Source organism: Pollicipes pollicipes, unplaced genomic scaffold (assembly GCF_011947565.3).
Source record: "Pollicipes pollicipes isolate AB1234 unplaced genomic scaffold, Ppol_2.1 Scaffold_4219;HRSCAF=4965_pilon_pilon_pilon, whole genome shotgun sequence".
In the NCBI taxonomy this organism is placed as follows: domain Eukaryota; kingdom Metazoa; phylum Arthropoda; class Thecostraca; order Pollicipedomorpha; family Pollicipedidae; genus Pollicipes; species Pollicipes pollicipes.
In genome coordinates this window covers 564,847-583,479 of record NW_023596448.1, presented here as the reverse complement: position 1 = coordinate 583,479, position 18,633 = coordinate 564,847, and the positions used below count along the sequence as shown (strand labels likewise).

The window sequence follows — 18,633 nt, the reverse complement described above, 5'->3', positions numbered from 1 at the left end:
AGTGAAACTAGAACGGCTTAGATTTGTCATTATTTAGCCCCTCCGTGAACCAAGAAACGACTAACTCGACTAACTAACTCGACTAACGACACCAGGGCTTAACGGGGCAAATGGCGGTAAGAATTATTTTCGTGCTTCAAGTTGTCTTCTTCACTCCCTGTCAATTGTTCACTCTTGGGTGCACATCAAACATGTTTGGGCGGCTGGCGAATGAATCCAAGTTATGCATGAAATAGATTCAAGTTGGCAGTTGGAACATTTTGCAGCGAAATGCATCAACATTCTAAACCATAGATGGTGTCCTTAAAGATGATCGGAATAGAAGGAAAAATGAAGTTGTATCGCACTCGTATGAGACCAAAAAATAAATCATTTCTTCAATGCTGAGGTAAAATAGATACGCGGAGTAAAATCCTCTACCAGGCTTTGTAGGTATTTGTACCAGGCTTTGCTTCGCTTTCTGTGGCGTTGGCGCGTTGCAACCCAAAAAATTGGGGATGCGTGAAAACATTGCATATGGCACACAGTTGCAGATTGCGATGAATTTTGTAAACATACCAAACTTGATGCATGCGAGCGGCTGGAGTCGCTGGGGCTCTGGGCTTGGCGGCGCCTGGTGCCCTTGCTCTGTGCATGCACATAAATGATTCAGATGTAGGCAATGTGTGACATAGCCATTGCTGTCTAGATTCCTGGAAGCCTTGTTCGTGCTTCATAGTTTCAAGTCAGCGCGGTTTTGGATGACACCTTAGAACATCTGAAGAGCAAATATGGGTTTGGTATGTGTGGTTAGACAAGATCAGATAGGAGTGAAAAATTCGTATAAAATATGGGGACAAGGAGTGAAAGATTGTTTCTCATGGGATGTTACGTAACACCCAAAGTCGGCAATTCTTTGACGCTGAGTTTTTGTTGTAGCGCTAAGTGGTACCAGCCTTTCAGTGCAGGCCCCCCGGGCGACGGTGCATGTGTGTCCTCGCCTCGAAGAGCTCCGCGCCGTTTTACCCCTGCCCCTCCCCTTTCCCGGTCCTAGTTCATGGCCCGACAATACAAGCCTCATCGGCGCTCGCCGGTATGCACATGGTGTCGGCCCGGTCGCTGGTCGGTGCACGTGTACCCGACACCTGCCCACGGCAACGTGGGAGGCGGCCGCCGCTGCAGGACTGACGGCGAGACCCGGCTCGCCCTCATCTCTGCTCCAGAGAACAGATGACTCGGCGACGAGTCGGTGACACCAGACCGGCGTCAGCGATAGGTGACACCGGACCGACGTCAGCGAAAGGTGACACCGGACCGACGTCAGCGAAAGGTGACACCGGACCGACGTCAGCGGGAAGCGACAGGTGGTCAGAGAGGCGACACGGTACGGCGTCACAGAGAGGCGACACCGGTCCGTGACACGGACCGACGTCAGCGAAAGGTGACACCGGACCGACGTCAGCGAAAGGTGACACCGGACCGACGTCAGCGAAAGGTGACACCGGACCGACGTCAGCGAAAGGTGACACCGGACCGACGTCAGCGAAAGGTGACACCGGACCGGCGTCAGCGGGAGGCGACACCGGACCGGCGTCAGCGACAGGTGACACCGGACCGGTGTCAGCGAGAGGCGCGCTCCGCCAAGCAGCCACAGACGAACGAGCGTACGGCCGTGACAACGCGCTCCGTGAGGAATGTCTCATGTTTGGTGTAAGTGGCTCAACACTGCCCCATGCCTGCTGTCAGTGTGGTAGATGCAGCGCCTGCCAGCACACCACCAGGGCCCTGCACATGCCTCTGATGCCCGGCTGAGTACACCACCAGGGCCCTGCACATGCCCCTGATGCCCGGCTGAGTACACCACCAGGGCCCTGCACATGCCTCTGATGCCCGGCTGGAGTACACCCACCAGGGCCTGCACATGCTCTGATGCCCGGCTGAGTTGAACACCACAAGGGCCCTGCACATGCATCTGATGCCCGGCTGAGTACAACCACACCGAGGCAGCCCTGGCACATGCCTCTTGACTGCCCGGCTGACTACACCACCAGGGCCCGCTGCCGCGATGACCTCTGATGCCCGGCTGATGAAGGCCTCCGGTCCGCATTGGGTATATTTCATGTGTCCGCGTTGCCCGTGGGTTGTGAGAGGTCGGGCTCCTTCATGGTCATGGATTGGGCTTCAAATGCTCCGCATACTAATCGCAGTCCGTCTGCTGCTGCACCAATGCTCGCCGATAAATTGTAGCGCAGCTGAGAGGAATGCGCCTGGCACTGATGCCATGGGACTTGCCAGACAAACGCCTTAAAGATTTCCTGGTGCTGCTGCCATGAGACAGACCAATATAGAAGCATCCTGGAAGGACGTCCTGGCGCTGATGGCACGAGACTTACCGAGACAAATGCCTCATAGAAGGATTTCCTGGTGCTGCTGACATAGCCAGACCAAGACAAACGCCTTGGAGGAGGATTTCCTGGCGCTGCTGCCACGAGACAAATCAAGGCAAACGCCTTGGAGAAGGCGCTTCCGGCACGGCTGCCATCAGACAGACAAAGGCAAACGCCTTGTAGAAGCTCCTGACGCTGTCGCTCACAAAGACAGCCGTCTGGGAGGAGCTCCTGGCGCTGCCTGTATGGGGCGGACCAAAACAAATGCATCCTGGATGATGCCATGCCAGCGTAAGAGTCGGTATTGAGCCAATGGATTGCAGATAAGTTTTTGGCACGACGCAGCGCATGAATGCCTAGTAGATAGTAGATAGTAGATAGCAGATAGTAGTAGTAGTAGTAGTTGTAGTAGTCACTCTACTTCACTTGAATGCAATATTTTCTTTGCTGATTTATAAAGCCTTCTTTCCAGTGCTAGCCGCGTCACAAACTTCCAAGACCAGTTATGTTTCCTGATTTTTCCAGAGGCATCTGCCCGAGATTTCTTGAAGTCTTTACCGAAACTCGTACCCACACCCGTAGTTGTCCTCAGGTGTCTCTCCAGCCTAGCCCGTCGTGTGTAGGTCAGCAATACCCCTGGTTTTACACAGCGGGTGAAGGTCGTAGATGAAGGAAAACATGCACAATATCTCATACTTAGCGTTTACCTGCCTACTTTCTTAGTACAAAACGTAATAATGCAGCGAGTTATTTTGACTTCTGGCTGACCATGTTTGGTTTTCTGGTGGCTTGGCACCCAAGGCATGGTCAAGGGCGTCACCAGTGCCGGGGTCGATGGGCTTCGGACCCCAGGAACTTCCGTGCATGTTAGACTTCTTCTGGGCAATGACCATATACGACGATTCCAAACTGGAAATGGAACCCAGTAACATCTCAAGTGTCCTTTTTTCATACCTAGGCCACCTCCCCTAGCTCATCTTGCAAAGCAAGCTGGACCCCTGCTTTGTACATTCCTAGTGTTAGGATGTGCGCATGATTTGCTCTGGTGATTTTTTAACACATATTCTCGGTGCTTGCTTGCTTGCCTTCGTCTCCCAATGACATTTTTACGTTGCTATTTGCCAAAGAGACACAAACACATCTTCATTTATAAGACAGCCATGGTGTTGACCGAGGGGTCATGCCGTATGAGTGTCCCTGACTAAATAAACTTTAAACCAACTTACGCACTACATAAAAATGATGCAAAAGAGGCTCAGAAATTATTAACGGTGGTCCACAGAAAGGAAATCTGGGAACTTAAGTATGAACTAATGGCGCGCAAGTGCTGATCAGATCCAAGCATAGCAAGCGCTTTGTCGGACGTATTTTGATAGGTGGCTGCTAGATGTTCCATCGCGCCATATTGCATGATAGACTTATTTATGACGTCTGCGGGAATGCTTTTCAACCACGACTGTCAGTTGCCGGTTATTCATGAGTATCTTGTTCATGAGCAGTTAGCCCTTGATCACCTTGATGCACGGCATGGGCAGCAGACGAGAGGAGCTGCGGGGATCAGGCCAAAGGATTCCCAATGTTGTAGACGTAAAGTATTAAGACTAAGGTGCACGCATCAGGTATCCTGAACTCGAGGGGATCTAACCCCTCCCCCATCCCCTAGTCTGAGGATGGCCATCCCAGCGCACAAATGATAACTAATCGCAGGGTGACATTTCAGACAAAGGTTCACACGAGAAGCACATCTAGAATACTTAGCTAAAATGTGAGCGAGAGGTCAAAGCTACAGCCCAAATCTGACCTCAGGGTCGCGTCTGTAAGCGAGAGATCAAAGCTACAGCCCGAATCTGACCCCAGGGTCGCGTCTGTGAGTGAGAGGTCAAAGCTACAGCCCAAATCTGACCCCAGGGCCGCGTCCCTTGTCCCCAAACGTCGTCCACAAATCGCAACCTAAGACCTCACCGGTAAATACGTCACAACAGTTCTTACGCATTGGAGTATAGCCATTTGAGTGTGACGTAGGCACTTGGGCGTCGCAGCTGGCAATTGAGGGCCACGTTTCTCATTAGCAACAGCTGTCCACAAGCGTGTGTCCCCGGCTACCTACACCTGTCCATTAGTGTGTCATTTACGCCAGTTTTGCCTTAAACATGAGACCAAAACACTGGCATGTGGTATAGTACGACGACCTTGAAAATCACGTACAGGCATTTCAGGCCGATTCAATCATTTCAATTTCATTATACGTTAGCTCTATGGATCCACGCATGCCCTGTCCGCTGGTCATGCGGCGCAACGATTCCGTTGTAGTTTTGTGCGCACTTCGCCATTCCCAAGGAATTATCATCAGGGGTTTACTTTTCTTTGACACCTGGGCTGTTGACATGTAATCATCTAAGGGTTTATGTACGACCCACTCATCCACGATTTTTCGTTTTGATACCATCTAAGGGTGTGTCCAGAAGTGTGTGGGTATTCCCATCTCGCTGCATCGTGCACTTTTGTTGAATTTTGCTGAAAAGATGATGCATGGCCCACCAACCTGCTCCCCTCCCCCCGGCGTCATTGGGGCTTTACGACGCACTCAGATGCTGAGTCAATATGGCGTCGCATGCACTCTGGCAAGAAGGGCGCACACCGCGAGGGATCGAACCCCGCGCCTTCGGTTTTGACAGCCAAACAAGTACAGCACCGGTATCCCCGCATCGCTCTGCGTTCCCAGTCTGCGAACCCGGTAATTCTGTTCCCTGAAGTTAGCCACCGAGCAGGCCGCCTCATCCGCTCTCTGAGAAAGCGGGTCGGAACAGGTAATTTTCATTCTTAGCTGATGCTGGTTATCATGTCGTAGCTAGTTGTCATGTCATAGCTAGTTATCATGTTATCGCTCATTATCATGCCCTAGCTGGTTAACATGCTAGATGTCAGCAAACTTCTTTGGTAGCTGACGATAGTGAGAGGAAAAGAGCACGTCAGTTTGAATCAATAGGCTAGGTGACTACAACGTTAAATTTAACGTCAGGCGCTAACAACTATTATCGTTGGCGTTTCTTTTCTACAGGGTCGTAGAAAATGACCCCTGTGATCGATGCGACTCCCTAGACACACCACTAGGCACACATTGCTTACTCAAAACTATCGGAAGTTCTCGTAGTACGGGTGCCTCCAGGTCCGTAGGTATATTCTTTGGGGCGTAAAATTGTGTTGAAACTGAAGCAGATTTGAACCAAATTCCTGCGAAATTGCTCGAAATCAAGCGGAAATCACCTGACGCAGGCAGCGGGTGAGGGGTGGGGGGGGGGGGGGAGGGATGAGCGGAGGAGAGAGGCATGGGGCCTAGTGACCCCTTGGATACGTGGATGCACACTGCATAATTGTTTTTGAGCTGATAGCGAGTGAAAGGAAATCAATGTTTGAGCTTCGTATCACCGTGTGAATGCGTACAGAACGTACACCTCAGTTGGTTCGCGCAACGTTTCCCTCTGTTTGTTTAGCATGCTATGTAACGCTTCATATTAAACGCACTCTTGCCATCTGAAATTTGAGAAGAAAAAAAACTTCAAAGTGGTATGTTGATACAGTGGGCTGACTGGCATCGATGCTTTCGGCTGCTGGTGTAGCGGTAGTAAGGACCTGTTGGGCGATAACGATGTCACATCCCTCACGCCTTTCGTCTCCTGGCGTGGTGGTTGTTCGGGCTTGTTGGGCGCTATCGATGTCACATCCCTCACGCCTTTCCTCCGCATGCGTCCGTGCGAACAAACCGCAGATCGCAACACACACATTCCATATTGTCGTGTCGCCCCTCAGCCAGTGCTGAAGAGGATCAGCCGGACCAAACGCCGTCAGCTCGCGACCGACATCGGTGGCCTCATTTCGAGGAGCCGCTCTCAATAAAAGGGGCGGGCCGAGAACGTACCCTCCCCCAGCGGAGGCCCGGCCCGCCGCTCCGGTGGAGGCCAGGCCACAGCCTCCAGGAGTGCGGCTTGCACAGCCACCGGGGCGGGTCTCTGGCCAGGGCGAGGGCAAGGACACTGGATACAGGCGGCTACCCTTCAAAGGGAGTGTTCCATATTTGTAGAGGGTTTTGGACTGGAATAGCCACCCTGAAGATCATTTGGTGCAGTTCACATCCCTGCCATTCTTTTCAGAAATCCCCCAGTTTTTTATCCACACACCCGCGTAGATGTGCAGACTATTTTGTGCAGACTATTTCAAGGTCACCCAGACATCCATGACGCCGTAATTACGTCATTCAAATCCTGACATTCGTGCGTCTTTCTTTACCCATGCGACGAACAAGGGCAAGAAAAGTATAATTGTCGAGTCCTCCATACATGATGCTCGTGAGCACGATTTCCAGATATAACGGCAGTAAATTGGCTCTCAATCAATGTTGTGTGAGAGTGCGATGACGCAATCAAACAAGGACGTACTGAGGAGCATGTTTACTAACTAGAGAACTTGTGTTGCCTAGAGCAGTTTTTCCATTTAGAAGTATGCCAATAGTTAAAAGTGAGCTTATTTCGTCATATGTGATACTTGTTTCAGTAGTTCAAATATAGAGGATTTAATTGTAAACTGGAGACAATATGCGTTAAACAGAGGAGCATATAGAGAAGGCGTTACAGTCGGCCCATGGCAACCAATGGGAAGGAATGGCTCAAGCCGGTGCGGCCCCAGTGCCCCTCACCATTCTCAATGCTCTCGTCTCCGTTCGAACGGGACATCTTTTGAGATTCCTGCCAAGTGCCTGCCTCCCTCCCATGGGCCTGCCGCCCCGTCCCTTGGCCTCCTCCCCGGCCAGTCCTCCGCACTCGGGACCGCGTTTCACCTGGCTAAAGCTCCGGGCGTATTTCTCGGCCTCGGGGTCGTTGACCGCGGCGGGGGCAGCCTTTGCAGGCGCCATCGGGAGCGGCGCGCGGGCAGCCGCTTTCACTTTTGCCGGCTGATGTTGGCGGCGAGTGCCATGCGCCGCCGTCGGGTAGGCCCCGCCCCGCAGCCAGCAAGCGCGTTGATTGGTCGTAAAACGGGGACAGGGTGCAGGCTCCGCCCCCGGAGGCGCGCGGCCTGCGCGGCGGGCCTTTTGAAGAGGGCGCGCCGCTGCCGCCGCCGGCTGATAAAAGCGAGCCACCGGGCGCGCAACTCAGTTCCGTCCGGGCAGGTGTCGGGGAGGCACCGTTCATCCCACCCATCACGCGCCCAGCACGTGCTCGACGCCGCCGCCATGTCCGGAGCCAGCCAAGCCGTGCAGCCGATGCGGGTTGACCTGGCGCCGCCGGCCACGCTCATCCCCTACTCAGTCGAAGACCTGACCTCCGGCTGGCTGGAGGCGATCTTGCGCCGCAAGCACGGCGACTTCTACAGCATCGGCGCCCACGACAGCTACGGCCTCAAAGGCAACCAGATCGCGGCCTGCAGCGACTTGCGCTGCTTCACCGCCCGCGGCCACGTGCGGGGTCACGAGGTCATCGATCACGTGATCGTCAAACTGCTGCCGGTCAACGAGCTGATGCGACGCGTTGTGATCGACCACCGCATGTCGCACTGCGAGACAATGGTGAGTGCCAGCCGGGCTCGTCGCCGCGGCCATTGTGCTCGGACGAGGTCAGGGGTCAAGTGACCTGCCAGGTGTGCCGGCGGATGGTGACGGGTGTGAGGGCACGGACTCGCTGTTTGTGGTCGCAGGGTTAGGCTCTGGTGTGCTTACCACGCCAGCGATACGTCGGGGGTGCTGCTGAGGGGTGCAGGTCACCGAGCCTGAGTGGTGCTGCAGAGAGCCCGGCCGCGGTGCTGGTGTGGCGACACACTGCTGAGCGGCCGGCGAGCGATCTTGCTTAACGAGGCGATCGTGGAGCGCTGCTCTGGGCCCCAGAACATCCCATCCTCGTTGCAATTTACGCATCACAACCGACCGAAGGCGGCCAAGGAAACACGACCGAGGAAGGTGGCCGACGACGGCCGGTGGCCGGTGGCCGACGACGGCCGGGACCGGTGGCCGCTGGCCGGTGGCCGGTGGCCGACGACGCTGCGATTGCACGGCGCGCGCCATTCGTCCGTGGCTCGGCGCTGGACGTCGCTGAATGAGCGCACCGGTACTCTCCCCACGCGGTCCCTCCCGAAGCCGCGACGCTGGCACCGAGGCGGAACCGTGCGACCGTCCGACCGCGCCTCGCGTGGACGGCGAAAGCCTGCATTCCGCGCGGCACGCGCCGGGGCCTTGAGACAACCTTGCCTGGGAGACAACCTTGCCTGGGAGCTGCGGCGCCACGAAACGAGCGCCGTTCGATGCGTCGCCGGCGGTCCGCCGTCGTAACGGGCGCGTCCGCCGTGTAGCCGGAGCCTTTGAGCGCCGCTTATGGCCGGCTTGGCGCGCCGCTCGACCGCTTATGACCGCAGCATCGGCCGCTGCGTCTCACACGCGGCGGCACGCTCCCACGATTGCCGGAGACCGCCGCCCCGTCGACGGCGTGTTTTCACTTTTACCGGCTCCCTGCGGCAAGGCGCGCGCCATTGGGGCTTTACGACGCACTCAGCTGCTGAGACTATACGGCGTTGCCTGCCTCTCAGCCTGGCAGGAAGGGTGAGAAAGGGCGGACACCGCGGGAAGGAAGGGGGAGGAAGGGCGGACGCCGCGGGGAATCGAACCCCGTACCTCCGGTTTCCCAAACGTGTTGTGATAAACGCAGACGCCTTAACCACTACACCATCGGCGCCCATCCTGCGGCAAGGCAGGGATGAGTGCTCGCGCTTGCGGCTGGGCTACGATGCTGCACGGGTTTACAGTGCCTCGACCGAGACGCGTGCGGTCATGTATGTCGCTGCAGGTGCAGTGTTTCTGACTGTCATCAGTCATGTTCGTCACAGCAGCCCGTGTCACAGTCGACAGGGCTGGTCTCATGACCCCAAGGGCACGCGGCCCTGGTTAGAAATTACGAGCACGCCTGTTGTGTACGGCTTGGGGGGGCTTGGCCGGCACGAGAAAAAGGTCACCCTAGCCACCGCGCGCGTCAAACAGTAATGGACAGTGCCTCACTTTGCGGCGGTCCCAGTGCGGCTGACGCCGTCTGGCCATGGCCATGGCCGTCATGGCGCCGTGCCCCATCGTACGGCACACGTCACAGCCGTGCGCGACGCCGGGGGTCACCACCACCGGCCGCTACTAGGGTCTGTTTGTAAACAGACTCCCGTAAAAACACGTGCCCGGGCGGCAGAGCTGACCACACCCACTCTGACCGGGCGCGGCCGGGCGCGCTCCGTCTGGGTTCCGACGCCGCCGGGCTGCCTGGCAGTCGGCCGTGCCCCCGCACAGGGTGACGCAGTGTAGCGCGCGGGCTGTGGGCTCCGTGATGGCTCGCCGTTCCACAGCGCTGACGTCGGCCTTCACATCGTCTAGCGTCATCACATGCCCTGGCTAGTCATCGGCTTGTTAGTAAGCACCAATAAGCGCTACTCTCCTGTCGGCTCTCGCGCTTCTTCCCCCCTCGCCTCACATGGCATGGTGTTACTCTATGCTCGCGATGTTCTTGCTGCTCCCCTGACTGACCTCCGTCCCATCTCCCGTCGCCACCGTCTCCGTACCGCTTCCGTCGCTCTGCTGCCACCGCTTCGTCTTTCGCTCTTGTCCTTCCTGCCCTGTCCGCAGCCGCTGTCGGCTCCCCTTTGCCGCTAACCACTGGGCAGTTGGGGACACTCATCGTCCCCACATCGGTCATAATATGTGCGTTGCCGCCCCTTTCCGCTTAAAACCCACCTCACTAACAACTGCCATCTTACTTCTGGCCCGATATCCCGAAACGTACACGTCCGTCGCTGTTGCGGTTTCTGCCCGTGACTTCTCCTGAGACAGGTCGGTCTCTGGTCAAACGCCTCTCCGTCTCTCATCTCTCCGTTTCGCGTTGGCAGCCTCTCATTTCGGCGTCTGCCGTCGGCCGACCTTCACCTGGTGACCCCCAGAGCTGACCTCAATCGCAGCGCTGCACGCGCCGGCGCCGAATAAACAGGCGCTGACTTTTTCTGGCGCCGCGCCGCCGCCGTCGTCGGCCACCCGGGCCGGTGCACGGCCTGGTGCCCTGCCCTCCACGTCGGCAGACGGACAGCCGTTGTCCCATCGTCAGTGTCCGGGGGCCGGTCAGCGTCCCGGCGAGGCGGGGCAACGAACCTGACGCGCCGGCCGAGCGACGCGACTCGGCGAACCGCGTGGGCATTTCGGTGACGCCGCGGCTGTGACGTCAGCTGGGGTCGGCGCCCCGCGGCCGTGCAACAGACTGAGGGGAGCGACCGCTGCCCGAGCACCTGTCGACCTTGGCGCCAGACGTTCACCCGCCGTCGGCTCCCCTAGACACGGTGACGTCACCTGTCTGGCCGGCGCCCCTCCCCTCGGCGCGCCCGCCGCGCACGTGCGAATGAATCGCGCGCCAAGGGCGGCATTCCGCAGAGTCGGGGCTCCTGGGCCGCCAGCTGCCGGTGCGGCGGCGACACGTCTGAACGCGTCATCCAAGTGGGTTGACCCCGGCCAAGGTCCTCGAACTGCGGGGGCCGTGGCCGGCGCAGTGGTCAGCCCGCCGGCCCGGCGGCACGCGCGGGGCGCTCCCCCTCTCGTCTTCCAGCCGGCAGCCTGGGCGGCGGCCGATGTCCTCTGGTGGGGCCTCGTGGCACTGGACACGAGCGGGTGGAACTGGTTCGCTGCTGGCCGGCCACCGTCGGCCCGCCTCGCGCGATCGGTCGGCGTGCGACGATGTCCCGTGCCGTGTCATAAGCACGCGGCGATGTCCCGTGCCGTGTCATAAGCACGCGGCGATGTCCCGTGCCGTGTCATAAGCACGCGGCGATGTCCCGTGCCGTGTCATAAGCACGCGGCGATGTCCCGTGCCGTGTCATAAGCACGCGGCGATGTCCCGTGCCGTGTCATAAGCACGCGGCGATGTCCCGTGCCGTGTCATAAGCACGCGGCGATGTCCCGTGCCGTGTCATAAGCACGCGGCGATGTCACGTGCCCTGGTTCGGAAGCTCGCCGCGCGGCCAGTTTGGCCAGCCGTGGCGCCGGATTACTTGTTAACGGCCAGCGCCGCTACAGCGGTCCGGGTTTAGAGCGCTGTCGGCTGCGATAAGTTGGATGCAGCAGGCGGATTAGTGCGACAATGCCTCCCGTGGCTTGGAGTATTGAGTATGGTCGGCACTCGCGCACCGCGGCGGCAGCTGCTGGCGTGCCGCGGGCAGCGTTTGGTGGCGTCCGGCGCCTCTTATTAATTCCGTGATGTGCAACGGTGATATGCCTGCAAGTAAAATGGGTCTTGCACGCGAGACAGATCATAAAAGCACGTGAACGTGCCATGTGCACGAACATGGCTATCAAATTTATTCAAGGAAGATGACAGGAGCATTTCATAAATCGGCGAGACGCCATCCACAAAGGCCATCAGATACAAGCATGGGCTCAACCTCATGGACGTCTTCCAGACGCCACCGAACAGATTAATTGGCTCACAGATTCATTGAATTGATGCTATAGGCCCACACTCAGCGTCTCACACCATCCCAAGGACCACCTATTCAGCAATGGTCATATCTGCAAATGAGAAGCGAAGCATTCTTGGGTTCAGGTCCACGTAAGCCGTTGGTTAGGGGCGTTATTGATATGTTGGCTTCACGGAGGTTTTGTTTCCAATGCATCAGCCCAGGTGTCACAGTTTTCCAGGACCTTCGATCAGCCTCCCTTCTAGAACCTTGCAATCCTCCACAGGACTACCTCAGCCGGACTCCGCCTTGTTTTCTGCCCCTTAGCCCCCACCCCCACCCCCCACCCGCCGCTCCGGCCGGCCGACCGACCGGCCGGCCGACCGACGTTCTTCATCGGATGACCCTGAGACCGGCAGCTGCTGGCCTCGTGGGGGGCCCCCTTGTCTGGTATTTTATCCCAGGGTCTGGTGGCCCCGCCAGGACCTTCGTCTGACGCTTGTTATTCGGCGCTGCATGCCGACTGCCGCCTGCTCATTAGAGGGCGGACTTGGCCAATGAGGAAACATTGCGGATTAAACCTGGCAGCGTGCCACCAACCGCAATGCTCGAAGCCGCTTTCAGCGTGGAATGGCACTCATCTGGTGAACATGTCGCGTCCCCGAACTTTTCTACCAGCTCTTGTAAAGCAGTTGGTGTGTTTTTTGTTGTTTTGAGATCCGGTGCGGGTACTGACCTCAGCAAGGCCGGGCCAGTTCTGCGCTTGTCGGCAGATCACGGCGGCACTTCACACCGGAATTCCGACCAATCACAGGGGCGCACGACAGCTCCTCGGGCGTGGCGCCCGTTGCGGCGCCGGTGCCTTTTCGCGTACGGTTTTTATCGGCCACGTCGTCTGCGGCTGCGGCGCGCTCCAGGCGGCAGCTGGCGGCACTGCCACAGCTGCCACAGCTGCTACAGGTGCCACGACTGCGACAGCCGGCCCTGGCCTGTCCCGAGGCCAGCGGCGGCCGCCGCCGACGAGACGACCAGTTCACTCACCTCACACCACAAAAAAGCCCGGCGCGCTGCGCGTGAAAAAGTGCGTACCATCCGGCGGCCTTGGCGAAACGAGGCCGCGGAGGGCCGGCCCCGTCTTGTCGCAGCTGCCACCACAGGTACTGATCAGGTCATTCCTCCCCGCCCCCCCCCCCCCCCCCCCCCCCCCCCCGGCACGTGGCCGGCCGTGACAGACGGCCACCCTTGGCGGCCGCCCTGGGGGGGGGGGGGGGGGAGGACGGCGGTCCGTCGGCGACCTTGGCGCCCCGGTCGAGGGGGCCCGCCTGCGCTGCCTGCACCTCTGACCTCGGCCACCGCCCCTGACCTCGCCACAGTGCCCCGGCGGCGCTCTCTGATGCTTTCGGGCGGTAGCAGCACTCCAATATCCAACGCCATTCCCAACAAGCGGACCGAAATCTGCTGTCTTTGCGGCGTTTTGCATCGCTTCCAACCTGGATAACGGCATGTCGCCGGATGTTGCCTAGGCTCCCGCCGACTTCTAAGATATGCGTCGACTTGTAAATGTAGCTTTACGTGCATTGTGTGCATAATTGCCGCATTGCGCTTACAGGTGAAGGAACTAAGGTAAGGAGTCTGTGATTACCGCGGTTCCTCCACTTTTCGACAATGCTGGACATTAGCTGCGGCGACGCGTGGAAAAAATCGGCTGCAAAATGAGTTCAGCACCTCTGCTGTGTGTGACGTTCCTTCGTCTAAAATAGCGCGCAGATTTTCGTCTGCCCACCTGAACGTGAAATAACTGCAAAAAGGTTATGGACGCATAAATCTGGAAGAGTAATTGGCAAAGCAGTTTTTCATGCATTTGTCGTTGCCTTTGAGCCAGGGACGTGGGATCTCTTTGCTCAGCTACTGACGCCGCTACCGTGGACACTAGCTACATGCCGTCGCACCACGCTGCATCCCTTGTATGGATGATCTTTCCAAGATGCGAACTTCTCTCCAATTAACGTTAGTTCGTGTTCGTGTGCCCCTGTGTTTGCGGGTGAGCCCGTGTTCCGTGAGTGCCCTGACCTTGTCGAGGGCTTCCCGCGCGGGCCGAGCGCCAGCGCCGCAGCAGAGCTCGCCACGCTTGCGGGTCAGGGCTGGGCCCCGGCCGGCCGCTGTCACTCAGCCCCCACTGGTCATCCCTGTTTACTCCGCTCGGTCATCGGCCAAGGCTGTCTTTGTGCCGGCACGCGGAGCATCCGGGCGCACCAGGGCTCGGTCCGACCATACTGAGACCGCGTGAGGCTCGGAGGAACCTGGACGGCACCAGCCGGGCTAAGTGCTCCTGAAGCAGGGCCTTTCCTCCCTCTGTAAATCGCTTCAACGTGTACTCTCGTAGCCGACTTCAGGATCCCTCCTTGTCTCCAGAACTGGGGTCGGGAGTCTCCCGAAAACGTGTCGGGAACAAGCGTACGGAACCACATAGGAAGCTTCTCGGAAGGGACTCCAGAGTGGCCTCGCCGTGTCGGTCGCGTGCGCGCAGGGCTCGCCTCCCGCCGGCCCGTGGCCTCGGCGCCAAGCGCGTGCTCGTCGAGACGTGTCCCGCGCCACTTCTCCGAATCTCCCCGCCATTCACGGCCGGGTTCCCGCCAAAAAACAAAAACAAAAAAAGACGGCGGCTACTTCCTCGCTGGTCCAGATGCTCGTGTGGTACGATTTGGAGGCTGCGCCTGTGGCCGAGCGCGGAGGGGGCGCGGGAGGGGGCTGTCGAAAATCGGGAAGAGAGCCAGGAGAGCCCCGGCGCCCGAGGCCAGCCGCGGCCGGCTTCTGGGAAGCAGGGGACAAGAACCCGGCTGGAGGTCACGGCTGGACACCAGGAAGGCATGTCCAGGCGGGAGAGGGGCGGGGCGGACCCAAGACACGGCGCATACGGCGCCCTGACCTGACGTCTGACTTCAGTCATCTGTTTTACATCAATGTTTGCGATTTTAAGCGCCGATGCCGATTTTGTTATACAATGCGTGTGGTTTATATGCTGATCAACGTGGCGCGCGTATTACAGTGCATTAGGATCGGGGCTGCTAGGATCGTAAACACTTCCTCACGGACAGTCTCCCTGTCTGTGCTGGGTTGTATTGCTTGTTTCAATTTTAAGTATAGTGCAGCTACTGATAATATAAGCATAGAAACATGCATAGAACATGCCAGAAGTAGTTAGTGATATGAGTGCAACCACCCGCAGCGACTTACTGAAAGCACACACACTCGCTTTACACCGGTAACACCTCACCCTCCCACTCGTTGCACGTTACACCGCTCGCCTACCTCAACGTGCAGCGCAGCTGTGCCCCAGGCTACACCGATATGCATCTCACGCCATCCACGTGTTCTCGCGTTCACCTGCCACGCTCGCCTGAACAGTGTCTGAGCTCCTTACCCCCCCCCCCCCCCCCCTCTCCCCGCCTTCCAGTCCCCCGAACCGCGACCGCCGCCGCCGCGCTGACGCCGCGCCCCCTCCGCCGCAGGTGTACAAGGAGCTGCTGCCGGCGCTGCGCGCCTTCGAGCGCCGCCACGGCAGCAAGGACGTGCAGGAGATGACCGTGCCCTGCCTCTATGCCGAGGTGCTCGACGAGCCCGACTGCGCCATCGTCCTCGAGAACGTCCAGAAACGCGGCTACTGGGTGAGTGACGCTGCGAGATCCTGCTGGTCAGCGAGAACTCATCATCAGCATCGTTATCATTCTCACCGTCATCATCGTCATATAGTCTGCGCTTAGCCATGGGCAGTACGGCTACGCTCGCACCCAAACCGTAAAAGAAGCAGTAACTGCGCGGAAGGACAGAGTACATGTATGCATACGAGCACACAAACACACACACACATACATGCATACACAGGTCAAAAGCCAAAGATCGCGTGTAAAATCTCCAGCGATCTCAACGGAGGTCAAAGAAACCCCGTGCCTTCACCCCTTCATGGGCACGAAAAAGAGCACAGTGGCATGCAAAACACAGCTGCTGTATCGGCCCTTGCTGTTGCTGACCACGTATTCGGTCGCATAGTTGTGCAGGGAGAATATCGCCCGTTTACGTAAAACTTTATTATAAGAGAGACTAGTTAAGTTACAGGGATACTTGGAACTAAAGGGAATACTTGCCATGAAACGTCGGGTATTTGGCAGCGGTACCCGGACTAACATGGCTGCCATAGTTCGCATACCACGCATGTTTCCCGAGGCTGCCGTCTTACTTTGTTTTGTTCCTCAGCAGACCTCCGCCCATTTAATGCATACTTTAATTGCTATATTATATTTTGATTATGCATACATATTGTGATCAACTATGCACCGGCAGCTCCTCTGCGGCGCAGCAGAGGCCGCAGCGCCCGCGCGCAGAGAGGCCCTAGAGAGGCTCCGATTAGGCGTCGTCGGCGTGTTCTTGTCGGCCCCCGCGCTCGGTGACTGCACGGCAGCAGCGCGTCTAACTGCAGGTGTCCTTCTGTGCAGACGACCGACTCGCTACAGCTGCAGAAGCCGCAGCTGAACGTGGCGGTGCGGAGTCTGGCGCGGCTCGCCGCCACCTCCCATGTCTGGCTGGAGGAGACGGTGAGTGCATGATTCTAGCTGCTATTGCTGCTCTTATGGGAGGATGGCAGTTGAAACCCAGTTTCTTGAAAAGCTGCAAACTACGTCACACGATCCTCACGGTTGGGGGCCGGCCAGGGTAAGAATACAAGGGAATCGGGGCCGCGCGAGATCGGCGCGGCTGGGAATGACGCCAGTGCGGCTCCCATTGCGCCGGTCGGGTCCATCATCAGCGAGACAAGCACGAGCCAGGGTGAATGGGATGTCACCAGCGTCAAAGCTAGATGAAGTGAGCTTCTGGTGATCTTGCAGGCTCGAGGTACACCCATTGCAAAGCCTGACCTAAAAGTTGGAAAAATGTTCCGTGTCGCATTTCATCGAAAACTCGTCCCCTACTGCCATGAAATTATGAAATACTGCCATGAAATTATGACGAAAGCAACTAAGTCCCCTAGCGACCACCGTCACCCTCCGTGCAGCCCAACTGACTGGCCGCTCCATTCCAGGGCATCTCGGATCTGTCGTACTTGCTGAAGAATTCGATCTCAGACGGCGACCAGCTGATCAGTTTTATCAGCCTCGGCATCGTCAAAGTATCGGAACGGCTGGAGCAGTTGCAGCAGCGCCAGCTGCTGACCAAGCTGACCAACCTGCAGCGGGTGAGCATCCGCCTGCTGAACGCCTTCCTGCAGCGACGGCCTGCGTTCCGCGTGCTCTGTCACGGCGACTTCCGCGACGGCAACCTGCTGCTGCGCGAGACGCCGGACGGCGACTGGCAGCTGCGCGCCGTCGACTGGCAGGCGTCGCGGCTCGGCGGGCCGGCGCTCGACCTGCTCTACCTGCTGCTGTTCTCGCTGCCGCGCCGGCTCATGGCCGAGGTCGAGGCCGACGTGTTGGCCGCCTATCGCCACCACTTCAACCAGAAGCTGGCCGAGCTGGGCTGCGCGCGCCGCTACTCGGCCGACCAGCTGAGGCTCGACTTCACCGCCGCCAAGCTGGTCGGGCTAGTGTGGTGTCTGTCTGCCGTACAGTTCTGGGAGCGCGTGCCCGGCTGGGTGGAGCACACGGTAGACTTGGCGATCGAGGTTGACACTCTCGGGCTGCTGGACGACCTGGCCTGAGGTCGGGTCACCGGCGCGCCGCCGCGCCGACGACCGCCGAAGGGCATTCGTGACCGACTCAAGGGACTTGGCCGGGCTGCCCCGGCGCGATGTGCCAGTACTGCGCATGCGCGGTCTTCGTGTCGAAGCCTTCGCTGTAGGTGTTTCGGGGAACTCCATGGCCTGTCTGCATGGATCCGGGACCCAGCGCGTGCTGCTTGAGTGTGCCCGTGCACCCTGGCTGGCAGCAAATTCTCTACTCTTTGTGTACGTAGGAAGAGTTTGGGGTGATTAACGCGCTCTTGAGTCTTGGAGTTTGTGATGATGTGTATTTCGAGCTGCATTTGTGAGTCGCCGAGGTTTTTCAGTGTATGTGCCAATTGATAACGAGTCACACAGTTCAACGCGTAGGAATTGAGGGTTTTGTGACGTAAAATGTGAAGTACAAATCTTCTCGCAACTTGTTGCAGTCATGCTTTGGTGATCGTGCTGTTGCTTACCGTGATCTGTACATTACAGCACGTTTCAACGATTGTGGGCAAATTTCACCAAATTCTCTCAGGGTGGACATGTTGTTCCATTGGATCGTTCGCGTTCAAAAGGCGCATTGGTCAGCTGGCACGCTCTTTAAGGGTCCTGTCCGGACTCTAGCTCACGTCTTCCGCGTCTGGTTGCTTCCGTATAGCATTCTGTTGCTGTCCAACACCCCCATGCATTCGCACGTTTCACTGATATTTTAACTACACATAAGGTATCTACGCTAAGTTTTGCAGTGAATGTGTCCCGGAGGTGTTACGGTTAACAATTGGCATTGTTTCCCACGTCGTTTTGCTGCTCTGCGGGCGGAGATTGTCAGCCGCCGTCTGCCGGTGGCCGTGGTCAGAGACCGGCAGTCGCCGTCCTAGTATTGCCTGTTGATTTGTATTGAGACTGTGTCTTGATGTTGTTCATAGTAATGCACTCACAACACCATTCATTGCATATATTTCATAATAAATGACCACAACGAGAGAACGCTATTTTCGTCACGGGCAATGCCCAGCGGCTCACCAAGCTGTGCTTTGCGATGCTCACGCTTCAAAAACGATCGTCTGCTTCATCAAACACGCTTATCTCAACAAGTCACCGTGCGGTAAGTTGAAGTGC

At 57.7% G+C, this 18,633-nt stretch overlaps 1 protein-coding gene across 1 annotated transcript; it reads left to right on the top strand.

Moving 5' to 3' along the window:
- Positions 1 to 7,590: 7,590 nt before the first annotated feature.
- On the top strand, positions 7,591 to 17,508 carry LOC119095648 (uncharacterized). The gene is made up of 4 exons (XM_037218514.1): positions 7,591 to 7,923; positions 15,329 to 15,484; positions 16,310 to 16,408; positions 16,894 to 17,508. The coding sequence occupies exons 1-4, from the start codon at positions 7,591 to 7,593 to the stop codon at positions 17,506 to 17,508; spliced, it is 1,203 nt and encodes a 400-aa protein (XP_037074409.1).
- Positions 17,509 to 18,633: the final 1,125 nt, after the last annotated feature.

Excerpts from the sequence above, each read along its gene's own strand:
- LOC119095648 (XM_037218514.1), top strand. The coding sequence starts at position 7,591 with ATGTCCGGAGCCAGCCAAGCCGTGCAGCCGATGCGGGTTGACCTGGCG. Across the intron at positions 7,924-15,328 it reads TGTCGCACTGCGAGACAATG|GTGTACAAGGAGCTGCTGCC; the intron begins GTGAGTGCCAGC and ends CCTCCGCCGCAG. Across the intron at positions 16,409-16,893 it reads ATGTCTGGCTGGAGGAGACG|GGCATCTCGGATCTGTCGTA; the intron begins GTGAGTGCATGA and ends GCTCCATTCCAG.